The 16,000-nt window shown below is 36.1% G+C and overlaps 3 protein-coding genes across 10 annotated transcripts; 1 reads left to right on the forward strand and 2 right to left on the reverse strand.

Moving 5' to 3' along the window:
• The first annotated feature begins 2,547 nt into the window (after nucleotides 1–2,547).
• Nucleotides 2,548–8,104, forward strand: LOC17884816 (cingulin). Of its 8 annotated transcripts, none has more exons than XM_023782941.1 (11): nucleotides 2,548–2,673; nucleotides 2,862–3,031; nucleotides 3,127–3,189; nucleotides 3,303–3,322; nucleotides 3,418–3,462; nucleotides 3,536–3,597; nucleotides 3,688–3,818; nucleotides 3,958–4,046; nucleotides 4,270–4,393; nucleotides 5,056–5,114; nucleotides 7,877–8,104. In XM_023782941.1, the coding sequence occupies exons 1-10, from the start codon at nucleotides 2,601–2,603 to the stop codon at nucleotides 5,071–5,073; spliced, it is 795 nt and encodes a 264-aa protein (XP_023638709.1). In that variant the 5' UTR covers nucleotides 2,548–2,600; the 3' UTR covers nucleotides 5,074–5,114; nucleotides 7,877–8,104. The 8 variants fall into 8 exon arrangements, with proteins under 8 accessions (XP_023638709.1, XP_023638708.1, XP_023638710.1 ...); XM_023782940.1 differs by lacking the exon at nucleotides 7,877–8,104 and adding an exon at nucleotides 7,661–7,747; XM_023782942.1 differs by lacking the exon at nucleotides 7,877–8,104 and adding an exon at nucleotides 7,687–7,731.
• LOC17885375 (ABC transporter B family member 17) lies at nucleotides 5,368–10,042 on the reverse strand. The gene is made up of 7 exons (XM_023782946.1): nucleotides 9,803–10,042; nucleotides 9,605–9,659; nucleotides 9,317–9,495; nucleotides 8,775–9,232; nucleotides 8,133–8,673; nucleotides 7,137–8,000; nucleotides 5,368–7,050 (listed from the first exon to the last, which is right to left on the reverse strand). Exons 1-7 carry the CDS (start codon nucleotides 10,040–10,042, stop codon nucleotides 5,680–5,682), a joined length of 3,708 nt encoding a protein of 1,235 aa, XP_023638714.1. The 3' UTR covers nucleotides 5,368–5,679.
• A 935-nt stretch (nucleotides 10,043–10,977) lies between these two features.
• On the reverse strand, nucleotides 10,978–15,765 carry LOC17886689 (ABC transporter B family member 18). The gene is given in 8 exon segments (XM_023782307.1): nucleotides 10,978–12,348; nucleotides 12,461–13,345; nucleotides 13,445–13,985; nucleotides 14,076–14,533; nucleotides 14,621–14,799; nucleotides 14,894–14,975; nucleotides 15,119–15,353; nucleotides 15,746–15,765. Coding segments are annotated over 8 exon segments (3,771 nt in total).
• Nucleotides 15,766–16,000: the final 235 nt, after the last annotated feature.

Below are 16,000 nucleotides of genomic sequence, written 5' to 3' on the forward strand. Positions count from 1 at the left end.
TTATGTTTCTTTTTCTTTCCTATTTATGAACAGTTTATTAAAAGTCTCACTTCTTTCGACATTGTTGCTCATGACGGCATAAACATTGTTAGATGCTCTCTCTTTTTTTTTAACCTTTCAGAGTAAGCTTGTAAGGTCATCCTCGTTAAGAGTATCTTAGAGGTTAAATTTGTTTAGAAAAATTTGCTTAAGAGTAACTATTGATGTGATAGAGTTTGCTCACGACAACATATAAGATATTTTCCTAAGCAAATTTAACCTCTAAGATACTTCTAATGAGGATGTCCTAATGTCTCCTTGCTCCTCCTTAAAACCTGGTTTTGATTCTTAAACAACACACACATGAATCAAAATAAATTTGGATGTGTTTATGTGATTATATTTTGAAGGACAAGTGCGCTAGTGGTTCTCACCTCTGTTGCCTTCTCACCAGATCCGGGTTCGAGCCCGGTCCCTCTCAAACAGAGATGTATAATTTGTAATGATGACAAAAAAAAATAAAAATTTGAAGAATATATTCAACTGTTAACCATTAAAAAAAACCTCGATCATTACTCGAACTATATACATTCATCACTATCAACTCGAGCAAAGCATCGAGTAAGCATGTCATCAACATCAAATCATATGAGATGTAGTAGCCAACAGGTTTCTATAAGTGGCAAAAGGCTCATCAGTCATATCACCTAGCTAAATTGCTTTTCAACTTGGCCAACTAGTGATTATTATCAGTCCTTCACAACCACTAACCTTCACATCATGGTCATTATTTTTCACATGTATATAAACCTATAGTGCTTTATATTGTCTTCTTGTTAATTTGAGTAAGGTCTTAAAAATATACTTAATAATTTACGTGTATAAGACTAATCTATTAGAGGATAATGACTATTTTGAGTAAAGGATTAAACATGTAATAAATACATCATGATTATTTATGGATCTTTTCTGTGTATTTACGCATATCCTTTTTGTTTATTAATATATTTATTTATTCTTATAGAATCGAGTTTTGGTAGGAAAATCGAAAAATGGACCGTTTAGTTTAATACTATATATATAATATATTTATTGTATGCTAAATTGCTGATTAATATACGCACTCTTGTTTATTTTGAAAAATATGAAACAAGAAAAAACAAAGATTTTTGCTGGCTAATACAAGTAAGTAATGTGGCCAACAAAATTTTTATTGAAAAGAAATTTAATTACTTCAACGTGTTTTCCATTATCCTTTGCAAGAGTCAAATTAGTAATAAAATCTCAGTATAGAAAAAACAACATTCAGATGGTGGATTTAACGTGGCTTCTTATGTGGATCCTATGAACAATTTTTGATCAGGGATTCTACAAGAATAGTGCTATCAACTTATTTTGTTTAGCCTTTTTCGTGTTGTTGGATAGACACATTTTGGTAACAAAATATATTGAACAATATTTGTTCAAAAAATAAATTAAAAATTAGATTGAAAGGTCATAGTAGAACACTTACCTTATACTTATATATAATCTATAAACTACTTTTTTTTATGACACTACGGTAAAAATAATCACCGATCTAAAGTTTAATCTAATTTCTTTGCTGCTTTGGTTTGATGTCACATTTTAGCTCAGAGGAATAATTTAGATTAAGCTTTTTCATAGCTCAATATGTAGTTTACGGTTTAAATCAGAGCTAGTACTATCTTGATAGACCAAAACTACACCTTCATAAAAGAGATATAAAGTTTCCATAGCCATATATAAGCTTCCAACTCATGACAAAATCATGAAATTTTCTTATTTCATAATTTTTTGTTCTCTGTATTTTTTTTCCAATTCACGACTATATCATATATTAATCTTTATCATTAGCAACCATCTTATTTGCATATAGATTTGTATTCATAATTGTAAAAATATTCAAAAATTACGTAAATTTTTCTAAAACATAGAAAGTACATCATTATATATATCATATGTAGTTTTTATCGGTTCTTTTTTCCAATTGTTGAACTTGTACTCAGGTTTTGGTACTAAACTGAGTTTTGACACTATTCCAATACCTCTTTTGTTTTCTTCTTGCGATGCATATTGCATTCGAAGCCACTATTAAAATTTTTCAGTTCCTCATCTTTCAAACCTTTCTTCTGAACCTCCATTATAAATTTGTACTAGTTCTTTCTATTTCTTGACTAAAATCCCGAATTTTATATTGGAATAATCTAGTCATAATGAAACCACCTAGCTAAATAATCCTTCAAAATATGTTAATAGTATTAATTAGTCTCCAATAAACTTGAGCTAGTTCTTTGTAAACTTTGTATTATTATATAGTAGTATTGGTTTGCAACACGTGTCAGCTTTGTATACAAACGCATTATGCTTTTGAGTTTTCAATTCATACGATACTGAATATCATAAAATATTTAAGGCTCAGTAATTTGGGCTTTTATAAATATGATATGCCTTTTATAAATATGTTGGGCTTTTATATGTTGGGCCGAGATATTACTAATTATTGCGCTGCTCACATAGACGCGAGCAGTTTCAGAACAAAAAGGAACTGAGACTAGAGAGAGACTAGAGGAGAGAGCTTGAACAGACGAAGAAACACAACCATGGCGGGAACCGATACGCAGAAGCAGCTTCTCTCTCTGATCCGCGATTTCACCTCGGAACGATCTCGTGGAGGTTAGATCTTCATACATTTCAATACATTTTGTTTTCTGGAGATTTCGCGATGAGGAAGAAGAAGAAGAAATCAGAAGGCGTTTAGTAGAAAATTCGAAACGAAATGCGATTTTGGCTATTTTTTTTGAGTTTTTTGCGATTTAGATCTTCATTTGGTTCTGATTTTGTTGGTGATTTTTCTCGTTAAGAGCAAAGAGTTGTTGGATTGAAGAAACGGATCGAGGTTTTACAATCGGAGGTTGAATCAGCGAATTCAGAACTTGAGAAAGCGAAGCGTATCAAAGAAGTTGCGGAAGAAGAGCTTAATGGTTACGAAGTTGAATTGTCTTTTAACGATGCTACGATTCAGTCTCTGGAGGTTTTTGATTTTGTTTAGAGTTAACTTGATTTTTTGGGAATGACTTAAGAGATTGTGGTGTATAGTGAAATAGGAACTGTATTTGTTATTCTCAGGCGAGGATTGGTCATCTTCAGGATGAAGTTTCTATTATTGGCAATGAAGTTGATGCTCGTAAGGTCTGCTGGCTACAACACTGCACATTGTTTATTTGAGTTTTAGTGCTTGGTTTGTTAGTTTCGTTTGATATTTTGGAGTTTTTGTGGGTGACTTGATGGTTGGCGAAATGCAGAACAATGAAGGATTACTCAGGTGATTCTGATCTTTCTAACATCTTAATAAGTTCAAGTTCCTGACATTAGCTTTGGTGTAGTTTGGTGATTGTTTAATCTATTTGTGGTATACAGAGATCAGTTTATAAGCCAAATGGAAGATCTGAACAAGGAAATCAGGTTAACTTTGATTCTATGTCTGTTTAATATTTCTGCTGATGCAACACAATCTAAGTTGCTTGGTTGGTAATAGGGAGTTCCAGCGAACAGTAGAATCGAGTTTTAGCAATGGTGATAGTACTGGCGTAACTGCAAGTGAGTAGCTAAAGTTTATAGTTTACTCTTCTTGTCTGATTTTTCGATGTTTATTAAGAAATTATGGCTTCCGGATATGTTTCATATTAGCAGATGTCAAAGCTTTTGAGGATGGTTATGAAGTTGATTCAGAAGCTATTAAGAATATGATATCTGATGTAAATTCCCAATTAGCAAAAGAGGAAGAAGGATACCTGGTTGAGCAGAAGATACAAGAACAGGTAATGGAACAGGACCAAGATTCATGAATATTTCTGCTCCAAGTACCTTTCTAGCTTATGCAGTCCCTACTTTTCAGATTTTGTTTACTCATTCTATGAAGAGAACAAATGGGATTGATATCGGTTTTTCTATATGTAGCTGCAGAAGGAGCTTGATGAGTATGAGAAGAAAATGTCACTCATGGAGGCCATAACAGAGAAAACAAATTCAGTTCAAGTTCTTGCTAAATATCCTTAATGCCGCTAGCTATTGAATCACAGTTTATATACTGATACTACAGTTGCAGTAATCATTTATCACATTTGCACCTACTATATCTGTTCTTTCTGAGACTGCCTGTACTCTGCAGCCAGCCATTTTCTTGCTAGAATTTAAAAGCAAGCTAGTGCTTGCACTTTTCATTTTGACCTGACATTCTTTCAAGAGAATAGTTTCCTTGACAGAAAACAAGCAGACTTCTGAGTTGGAACAGATATTGGCTTCACTCGGAGAGGAGCTGCAAAAGAGATGTCGTTGCCAACAATGCCAGGCAGAAAATTTGGAAGTCTTGAGCTTACTTCTTCAGGGAGATCAAGTATGTTAACCCTTACACACCATAATTTTCATTTCTCTATAACATTTTTGAAATGCCATCACGATACTGGAACCAGTTGCATTAATATTCAAATGTCATAGGCTTATGTGGAATGCTGATATACAGTCAGATGCATCCGTGTTCAGATATCTCTCTAGTTGCACTAAAACTTATTTGCTATCTGTTAGTGTAACCATATTACAGAAACCAATAAACTTTAACCAAAATCTCAAATATAGACCTACCAGATTTCTGCTAGTCTCTACTTCAGGCTCATAAATAGACTTTCATAGCCTTATTATCCAATTTTATCAACAATGCTTCATAGACCATATAGTCAGGAAAAGATATCATATATAGGTTCTCATCCTGAAATTATGTAGACATGTGTTTAGTTAACTACAATTTCAAGAAGCATAATCTGTATAGGAGTAACTTTTGATTTTATTTGGCACATCGACTTGTACATTTTGATATATTAGTGGAAATACTGATGATAATCAGGAAACCGGCTCTCACTTGGCTTTAATACCGGAGAATCAGTCAACATGACTAGATTGCATTGTCAAATTTCTCCATACAGTTGAGCTAGTAGTTTCTCAAATTTTTTTTTCCTATATGCTTTGATGTGTACAAATTTTGTTATGTTTCTTTTTCTGCAGGATATGGAAGTGTCGTAGTTAAAGCCAAGGAAAGTTTGATACACTCAGGTCTCAAGATGGTAAGACATAAACTTTTCACCTCTTAGGATATAAGAAACCACTTTTCTGGAAATCTTACTAACTGTGGAATGCTGAAGTAAACAATACTAGTCCCTAGTTAGTATCTTCGACACTGATCACGATCTTCGGTTTTCAATGAGCCACGATTTTCTTTACACTAAACAACCAACAAAACCAATAATAACTTGAGATTCAACCACTCATATAATAACTTCCTCCCTACATTCCAAGTCCTTGATGAGCTTCGATTTTCCATTAGCATTGAACCAAGAACAATTCAACTGCCAAATGTGTTAACAAGATTATAACCACTTAAGAAGTCAATTAGATCACTTTTGCACTCAAGCATGACACACCATGGTACCTTCTACCTCTATATTAGTGATTACCACTTCGTTGACTCTGTTTGGTCTCAGATGGCAATAGAGTGCATCTGAACACTAACTTCACCTTTTTTAATTTACGACACTTCATTCTCTCAAATATAACAGTTGAATTTTTATTGTTCTGTGGAAATTTTCATGTTTTACATGGCAAAGAGAGTATTTTATACACGTCTGACTTTCAAGTGAGAGTTCTCTGCATAGTGGCCAATGAAAAATAAGCTCCCGTTGGACCCTTTCTCAACAAGGAAGAATGGGTACCACATTCAACAACTTCCCCTTTGTCTAAAACAACGATCGTGTCGCAGTTCTTGATTGTGCTAAGCCTATGTGCGATCACAATGCTTGTCCTTCCAACCATTACACGTTCGAGCGCATCTTGCACCGTATGCTCTGATTTGCTGTCTAGAGCGCTTGTAGCTTCATCGAGGAGCAATACTGATGGGTTCTTCAAAACAGCTCGAGCAATTGCGATCCTCTGCTTTTGACCACCAGACAATTGTACTCCTTTGTCTCCACAGTTTGTGTCGTAGCCGTTAGATAGTGATGTGATGAAATCATGAGCATTCGATGTCTTTGCTGCCTCGATAATCTCAGACTCTTCGATCTTGTTAGATGTTCCTCCATACATAATATTCTCTCGGATTGTCCCAGCAAATAGAATCGGTTCTTGGCTAACCAAAGATATGAATTGACGAAGTGATCTTAGATGATATGACCTTATATCACGGCCATCAATTTTAACAATACCTTTTAACGGATCGTAGAACCGCTCAATCAAGCCAATTATTGTGGATTTACCTGAACCGCTTGGACCTACAATAGCTGTTGACTTCCCCTCATCGATCTCAATGGAGAAGTTCTTGAATATAATTACATCAGGTCTTGTGGGATAAGTGAAGTCCACATTCAAAAAACTAATGTTTCCTTTTATTTTTTCGGGGGTGTATCCATCAGGGTTCTCTGGCTCAATGGTTGTGCAGCGGTCTAACACTGCAAACACTGACCCAACTGCATCCAAACCCTTGGCTATATCTGTCGTCATGGTCCCAGCATCGGCGATAACCCGACCAGTAGTTACAAAAATCAGAAATATCTCAAAGAATGCCTTTGCCACCATCTTCCCATCAGCGATTAGTCTACCACCATACCAAAAATTTAAAGCTGAAGTACACGTTATTAGGCTTCTAGAAGTCCCAAGAACAATCCCAGCTAACCATGATTGGTAGATGCTTTGTTGCCGAGGACCTTCTTGGACCTTTTTCAGTAATGTTATTATTCGTTCTTGTGAGGAGAAGGCAGTGATGGTTCGTATATTTGAGACAGCTTCAGCGGCTAATTTACTACTTTCATCTTGAGCTTTGTTGGCCTTTTCAGACAAGCTCTTGAGCAGAATTCGTTGAGTGTAGAAGCAAACAACAATTAGTGGCTGCACTGAAATCATAACGATGGCTAATCGCCAAGCAATGACCAAACCAATTATGCAAGCAATTATAACTGCTGATATGGTTTGTACCAACAATGACATTCGATCGCCAACCATTGATCTCACCTATCATAAAAACGCATTCCAACATCAAGATATGATAAACAACATATTGTGTGGTAAAGTTCAAAAAATAAAAGTGGAACACATACCACATTAGCATCTTTTGCTAGTCTCGAGCAAATTTCGCCACTTGAGTTATCATCTATATCAAACCAATTGACTTCAAACGTCAGCATCTTCGAGAGCATGTTTTCACGTATACGCTTTGTTAAGTATTCACCCATGTATGCAAAACTGTAATGTTGACTAATGCTGATCAAGAAAGAGAATGCGGCTAAACCTAGAAATAGCAAAACATAGAACCTTGTTTTCTCCTTGATCTGCTCATGACTTGTTAGAAAGAACACTGATATAACTGATCCCGAAGTATATGCGAATATCGGTTGTAAGACACCAAATAAAGCTGCACTTACGCAACCATATAATGCATATTTCCACTCTGGCCTATTCATTGCTATCAATCTCTTAAATGATGGCACAAGCGGCTGATTATCATAAGGAATCAAAAGATTCGTAACAATGCTTGTACTCGTGCAACTAATAGAGTTTTGTTGACTATACTTTGAATCTTGGCTCAAACTCAAGTCTTCACCCCTTTTCATACTTACACCAGATTCTTCTTTCTCCATTTGTTGTAAGCGGACTAGAGAAGTGTATTGACCATCTATCCTCTCCATAAGCTCTTCGTGCGATCCACTTTCCACAATGTGGCCATTATTGATTACACATATAACATCAGCATTACGAATGGTAGAGAGGCGGTGGGCAATTACGATAGTGGTACGACCAATAGAGGCATTGTCTAAGGATTCTTGAACTATCCTTTCAGATTCAGAGTCCAAAGCGCTTGTTGCCTCGTCTAAAAGGAGAATTATTGGTGATTTAATTATCGCTCGCGCAATTGCAATCCTTTGCTTCTGGCCTCCTGACATTTGCACTCCTCTCTCTCCAACCTTTTATTGTGTTCATAAAAACAGCAAAACTATAATTTTTAGTATCAATTGTAAGAAAATGAAACTATAATTTTTTTTTTTTACTACCAAAAATAGACTAAAATTACTTTGTTATTATATGCAAAATATAACCTGAGTTTTGTAACCAAGAGGGAACTGAGAAATAAAATTATGAGCATTTGAGGCCTTGGCAGCTTCAACTACTTCATTCATGGATGCGTCTTCTTTACCAAATAATATGTTCTCCGCTATAGATGTGGCAAAGAGTGCTGGCTCTTGACTAACCAAACCCATTTGCGATCTCAACCAATTCACTTTGAGCTTATTAATGGACACACCATCAATGAGAATCTCTCCTGCATTCGGGTCATAAAACCGCTGTAAAAGCGATACCACGGTCGATTTTCCCGTCCCACTTCCGCCTACCAAAGCTACAGTTTTCCCGGATGGAATTTTTAGACATAAATTTTCAAAGATAGGGGTTTCAGGTCTAGAAGGATACATGAACTTCACATGATTGAACTCAACTTCTCCTTTAATTCTCTCCAGAATCTGACCTTCCATTTTCTCTGAATCTATATCAGGGACTCTTTTTATCACTTCCAAAATCCGTTCCCATGCTACAAATGCCTCCGAGAAATACTTGATATTCGACAAACTTTGACCAAGTTCTCTGAAAAATAAAAAATGTAAGATACTAAAGGTTAATACAACATATGATTAATTTCTTGTGAGTCAAGAAAAACGAAATAGCATTAAAGCATAATAACTTACACGCCACCATATGTGATGCAACTAACAACTACGAAGATAGTACCACCTTTGGAGCCATGGTACATAACCATCCGGCTTCCGTACCAAGTTAAGAATCCCCATATAGCATAAATAACACCACTGCTCCCAATGGCGATTCCTTTAGCTAACCCTTGTCTCAACCCTAGCTTCACCGATCCTTTAAGCGCAGTTGAGAACTTCCCTATCATTTTTTTCTCACTAACAAATGCGTAGACAGTTCGTACCGATGATATTGCCTGCTCGGCTATAGCACCAGCATCATTGTACTGCTCACGTATCTTCCTTGAGATGCTGACAAGGGCTCGTCCATACATTAGTCCCGGGACTAAAAGGAGGATGATGAACGGGACGCCTACGATTGTGAGCCTCCACAACAAGATGAAACCTACTATATAGCTCGCGACAAACGAAGCTGCATTCTTCAGAAAGTTTGGGAACTGTTTGAAATCATAATTATTAAATAACAATAAGAATACATATGTTTTTACAAAACATGATCGGTTAATTTGCAAAGTGTAGACCTTATCACTGAGGCAGTCTTGTATGACGAGGTTGTCACTAGAGATACTAGTGACAACATCAGAAGTGCTTGTGGCATGAAGATCAAAGTAACCAACATCTTGTCTTAACACTGCTCTTAAGTAGTTTTCTCTCATTCTTGCAGCTTGTCTCTCTCCTGTTCTTGTCCAACAATATCCTTCTATTTTGTTTTTTTGAATATAAAACCAATCCACAAAATTAAATAAAAATTACTGTCATATACTTGAAAATCCATAAAATTAAATCTAGAGGGTTTATAAAAGACTTACCAAGAAAACATATCATCCAAGATCCACAAGCCACGTAAAGCAAAACTACAACATTCTGTTAATTACACAATGTTCAATTAAACCAATTAGACCTAAGAAGTTAAGTATCCCACCATGTTTGGTCTACTTAGAAAAATAAAGAGACAAACAAAAAAAACAGAAGTAATTAAAGACCATTGAGAGAGAGAGAGCAAAGACCTTGGAGATGGTTTGCATGAAATTTTTACTATTGGAAGAGGAAGAATTAAGGTCATTGAGTAGTGTGTTGAAGATAAATACTACAACAGGAGTGATGAAGCCATCACCAACGGCTCCTATGAAGCCTAATGCCATCAGCAACCAATCTACACTGTCCGCGTACATGAACATCGATCTCACGCTTCCAAAACTCTTCATCTTGTTCCTCTCACTCTCCTCCTTTTCATCTTCTTTGCACATTTTATCTTTTGTTTAGAGATGGACCAAAACTAAACATTGACTTAAAGACCAATTTGATCATATAATAACAAAAGTCTTTTTATACTTTTACATCAATATTGATATAGTGCAATATTGATATAGTGCCACTACAAGTAAACTATATATTAGATTGGATCGAACTTATAACTCACTTGAATTTTTTATGATCCCTCTGGGTAACATTCATAAATAAGACATAACCCACTAAACAGTTTTCATAATCAAAGAAATACTTAAGAATCCTTTCTTTTGGTGGATTAACCTTTTAATACTTATACTTCTTAAATTCACTATTTGTATACGGCAAATGGTGGGTTAACTTAATACTACTTATGCTTAATTTCAAGTCACGGTTTTTAAAATTTTATATTCATGAAACATAATGAGACTTTTGTATAAGATCTTATAGAAATATCAAATACGTCATAATGAAAAGAAAAGAAAAAATCATTTTGACGTTTGTTTTACATATGCATTTGACAAATCGTTAGGTGACTGGATTGGATCATGCGATTTAGCAGTTTTAAGAAACCAAATTATATATTGTAAGCTCTATCACTTTAGAATTTAACTTATATCTTTACAGTTAAACAATATCTCACAATATTTTTTACTGTGCATAAAACAAACCATTTCACATAAAATAATATTTCTTCCAACAAATTGAATTTAAAATTGGTTTAGAGTAAGTCTTTTTTCTTTGGAAGTAACAATAATGTTCATAAATATTCTTATAAGCAGAGGTACCATTACAATAACTTAAGCTAGACTTCTATATTTAGGTTTCAATTAACTGGAAAAATTGGTATTACATGACTGTCATGACACATGGTCTGGTCTATTGGCTTGTATCTTTGTATCTCTGGTTACCAAGTAGAGGTTGCGAGACAAATGTACTTATACACATCGGACCTTCAACCTAGAGTTCTTTGGAGACTAACTAATGAGAAATAAGCTCCCATGGGACCTTTGGCCAACAAAGAGGAGTGTGTTCCACATTCGACAACTTCCCCTTTGTCTAAAACAGTGATCATGTCACAGTTCTGAATTGTGCTAAGCCTATGTGCTATCACAACACTTGTCCTCCCAACCATCAAACGCTCAAGTGCATCTTGCACCACACGTTCGGATTGGCTGTCCAAAGCGCTCGTAGCTTCGTCAAGGAGCAACACTGATGGGTTCTTTAGGACTGCTCGAGCGATCGCGATTCTCTGTTTTTGACCACCAGACAATTGCACTCCCTTGTCTCCGCAGTACGTGTCATAGCCACCAGATAGTGATATGATAAAATCATGAGCATTGGCTGCCTTTGCCGCCTCGATAATCTCTGATTCGTTTATCTTGTTATATGCTCCACCGTACATGATGTTCTCTCGGATTGTCCCGGAAAATAATGTTGGTTCTTGACTAACCAAAGCTATGTGTCGACGAAGTGATCTCAAATGATATGACCTTATATCATGACCATCAATTTTAACAATACCCTTCAACGGGTCATAGAACCGCTCGATCAAGCTAATAATTGTAGATTTACCTGACCCGCTTGGACCAACGATCGCTGTTGACTTACCCGCATCAATATCAATGGAGAAGTTCTTGAATATAGTCACATCAGGCCGTGTCGGGTAAGAGAAGTCCACGTTGAGAAATCTTATTTGTCCCTTTATCTTTTTTGGGACGTATCCATCTAGGTTCTCCGGTTCAATGGTTGTGCATCGATCTAATACTGCAAACACTGACGCAACCGCATCTGATCCCTTGGCTAAATCTTTGGTCATGGTCCCAGCTTCGGCAATAAGCCGACCAGTACTCGAAAAAATCATAAATATTTCTAAGAATTCTTTTGACACCATCTTCCCATCAGCAACTAGTTTCCCACCATACCAGAAGTTCAAAGCTGAGACACACGTTATAAGGCCTTGTGAAGTCCCCAACATAATCCCTGCTAACCATGATTGGCGTGCGCTTTCTCTCCGTGGACCTTCTTGAGCCCTTTTAAATAATTCAATGATCCGTTCTTGTGAAGAGAAAGCTGTGATGGTTCGAATATTGGAGACAGCCTCTGAAGCTAGTTTAGTGCTTTCATCTTGAGCATTGATGGCGATTTTCGACATGCGCTTAAGCAGGATATTTCGAGTGTAGAAGCACACAACAACAAGTGGTTGCACCGAAATCATCACAATGGCGAATCGCCAAGAGATGACCAAACCAATTGTACAAGTGATACTCACTGCCGATATAGTTTGTACCAACAGTGACATCCTATCACCAACTAGCGACCTCACCTGTCATAACAAACCATTCAAAAATCAAGAAATTGATAACAAAAAAAAAAGTAAGAGAATAAAGAAAAATCATTGTTCACTAAATTTCAAATTAGTAAGGTAGACGAAGTACCACATTAGCATCATTTGCTAGTCTAGAGCAAACCGCACCACTCGAGTTCTCATCCTCGTCGAACCAATTGACTTCAAACGTTAGTATCTTCCCGAGCATATGCTCTCGGATACGTTTTGTTAAGTATTCGCCCATGTAAGCGAAATTATAATGCTGACTGATATTAGTCAAGAAAGTGCACAAAGCTAGACCAACAAATACTAACACATAGATCCTTGTTTTCTCCTTCATCTCCTCATGACTTGTTAGAAAAAACACTGTTACCATTGCTCCTGTAGAGAATGCGTAAATTGGTATTACAGCTCCAAAAAGGGCTGCACCTACACAACCATATAATGCATGTTTCCACTCTGGTCTATTCATTGCCATCAATCTCTTAAATGATGGCACACGTGACTTGTTATCTTTAGGAGTCATATCAGAAAAATCTGTAACAATGTTTGAACTAGTAGTGCTATGAATATATTCATTTGGACTGTACTTGAGGTCTTTACCCAAACTCCTTTGTTGGCCCTCTTTCACACTTACATTGATGTTAATATCTGATTCTTTATTCTCCATTTGTTGTAGATGGATTAGAGAAGTGTAATGACCATCTAATTTCTCCAAGAGCTCGTCATGTGATCCAGTTTCTGTAATGCGACCATTTTGGACTACACAAATAATATCAGCATTACGAATGGTAGAGAGGCGGTGCGCAATCACGATAGTTGTACGGCCAACCGAGGCGTTTTCTAAGGCTTCTTGGACTACTCTTTCGGATTCTGAGTCCAATGCGCTTGTTGCCTCGTCTAGAAGGAGAATTATTGGTGACTTAATTATTGCTCGTGCAATTGCAATCCTCTGCTTCTGGCCTCCAGATAATTGTACTCCTCTTTCCCCAACCTTTATAAACCCAAAGACCAAATATATGTTCGTCTATAACGTCAGACTAAAATTAAAAGCTATAATAAGATACTTTTAAAAATTAAAATGGGATATAACCTGAGTTTTGTAACTGTTAGGGAACTGAGATATGAAATTATGAGCATTTGAAGCTTTTGCAGCTTCTACTACCTCATCCATGGATGCATCCTCTTTACCAAATAATATGTTCTCGGTTATCGATGTGGCGAAAAGCACTGGTTCTTGGCTAACTAGACCCATTTGTGATCTCAACCACTTCACTTGCAACTTATGAATGGGCATACCATCAATGAGAATCTCTCCGGCTATCGGGTCATAGAACCTTTGTAAAAGTGATATCACAGTTGATTTTCCCGATCCGCTTCCGCCTACCAGAGCGACAGTTTTCCCGGATGGAACTCTTAGACAAAAGTCATCAAAGATTGTGGTTAAGGGTCTAGACGGGTAGGTGAACTTCACGTGGTTGAATTCGACTTCTCCTCGAGTTTTCTCCAAAATTTGACCTTCCAAGTTGTTTGAGTCTATATCGGGAACTCTTTTTATCAATTTGATCATTCTTTCCGCTGCTACAAACGCCTCCGAGAAATATTTGAGATTCGACAAACTTTGACCAAGTGATCTGAAAAATGTAAGACACCAAATATCAAGACTACAAGATGGTTTGTTATGTGTCAGCAAAACCCAAGAGCATTTAAACATAGTTACTTACGTGCCGCCAAAAGTGACACAAACAATGACCGTGGAGACAGTACCACCTTTCGAACCATGTTTCATAACCAGGCGACTTCCGTACCAAGTCATGAACCCCCAAATAGCATAAGTGATACCATTGCTCCCAATGGCAATTCCTTTAGCTAGCCCTTGTCTCAACCCTAGCTTCACCGACCCTTGAAGTGCATTTGAGAAATTTTCTATCATCTTCTTTTCACTACTAAATGCGTAGACGGTCCGAACCGACGCAATGGCCTGCTCAGCTATAGAACCAGCCACATTGTACTCTTCACGTATCTTCCTCGAGATGTTTATGAGAGCTCGTCCATACATCAGTCCAGGGATCAAAAGGAGGACGATAAATGGGAAGCCTACTATTGTGAGTCTCCACAATAAGACAAAACCCACTATGTAGCTTCCGACAAACGCATATACATTCATCAAAAAGTTTGGTAACTGCTTGAATTCAAAAATCACCGGTTTAAAAACAAGAAGCATGGTTTAAAAATGATATAGATCAAGATAGAAAGTAATTAAGACAACCTTTTCACTAATGAAGTCTTGAATGACGAGGCTGTCACTAGAGACACTAGTGACAGCATCAGAAGTGCTTGTGACATTAAGATCAAAGTAACCCACATCTTGTCTTAACACCGCTATTAAATACTTCTCTCTCATTTTTGCGGCTTGTCTCTCCCCTGTTCTTGTCCAGCAATATCCTTCTGTTTTGTTTATAATTATTAAAACAATGATTAGTTACATTAAAATGCATCAAACTATTAGAAAAAATAGAAACATAGTCCATAAAGACTTTACCAAGGAAACATATGACCAATGATGCACAAGCCACATAAAGCAAAGCTATTGCATTATGTTCCCAACAGAAAATACATTAGTTCTCTTTCCATAATCTTCTCAAACTGTCATGGTACGCATGCTACTAGCAAAATGTAATAGCTAAGATCTCTTTTTATGTATGGTCATAAGATAAGTATTACATCTTTGTTAAAGACAAAAAGAAAAGAGACAGAGAGAAAAGACCTTGGAGATGGCTTGTATGAAAGTCTCATCATTGAAAGAGAAGCCACCAAAGTCGTTGAGTAGTTTGCTGCATATGAAAAATATCATAGGAGTAATGAAGCCATCACCTACGGCTCCGATTAAGCCTAATGCCATCAACATCAAATCTACACCGTCCGCTTGCATAAATATCGATTTTATGCTTCCCCAACTCTTTATCTTCATCTTGTTCTTCCTCCAACCTCTCTTCTTCGTTCTTGTTCAGAGAGAAGACCAAAACGACAGCTTGCGGTGTTCTCTCCTTTTCTTGAGGAGCAAAAGATTTATTAATGTTAGTATTATGTAACATAATACATAACTTATGTTATTTGGTAAAACAAAGGGATAGAAAAATTAATAAAACTAAGATAACCTATATCAAAATTCTAAAATACAAAAAAATATATAAAAAAATTACGTAAAATAATATATATTTTGTGTTGTATCACGGATAATGATCTAGTGTTGTTGTTAGTAAAGAGAAAGCTATTTAATTTATGGAACGCATTATAGATTATTTAAAGACCATTACTAACTCAGTAGTCATACAATTAATACAATTAATAAAAAAACGACGAATATAAGTATTTGAAAAATATACTACGGTACATCTTAACCCAATATGTCATGAATATACCATTGACTTTAGCTGTATTATTACATAACATCAAAATAGCTTAGTTATAGTCTTATATCAATATAGATTTTATTTTGATCTTATATCAAATCACATCTGATCAATACATATTTTATGACCACTACAACGACAATAATATATAGATGTAGATTACATATACAGTGCTTAAAATTTATACCATCATATATATATATATATATATACAGTGATTAATGTTTCTATATATG

This window comes from Capsella rubella, unplaced genomic scaffold (assembly GCF_000375325.1).
Source record: "Capsella rubella cultivar Monte Gargano unplaced genomic scaffold, Caprub1_0 scaffold_5, whole genome shotgun sequence".
Classification (NCBI taxonomy): Eukaryota; Viridiplantae; Streptophyta; class Magnoliopsida; order Brassicales; family Brassicaceae; genus Capsella; species Capsella rubella.

Excerpts from the sequence above, each read along its gene's own strand:
- LOC17884816 (XM_023782941.1), top strand. The coding sequence starts at position 2,601 with ATGGCGGGAACCGATACGCAGAAGCAGCTTCTCTCTCTGATCCGCGAT. Across the intron at positions 3,323-3,417 it reads AACAATGAAGGATTACTCAG|AGATCAGTTTATAAGCCAAA; the intron begins GTGATTCTGATC and ends TGTGGTATACAG. Across the intron at positions 3,598-3,687 it reads TAGTACTGGCGTAACTGCAA|CAGATGTCAAAGCTTTTGAG; the intron begins GTGAGTAGCTAA and ends GTTTCATATTAG.
- LOC17885375 (XM_023782946.1), bottom strand. The coding sequence starts at position 10,042 with ATGTGCAAAGAAGATGAAAAGGAGGAGAGTGAGAGGAACAAGATGAAG. Across the intron at positions 9,233-9,316 it reads AAGACTGCCTCAGTGATAAG|TTCCCAAACTTTCTGAAGAA; the intron begins GTCTACACTTTG and ends GATTTCAAACAG. Across the intron at positions 8,674-8,774 it reads TGCATCACATATGGTGGCGT|AGAACTTGGTCAAAGTTTGT; the intron begins GTAAGTTATTAT and ends TTTATTTTTCAG.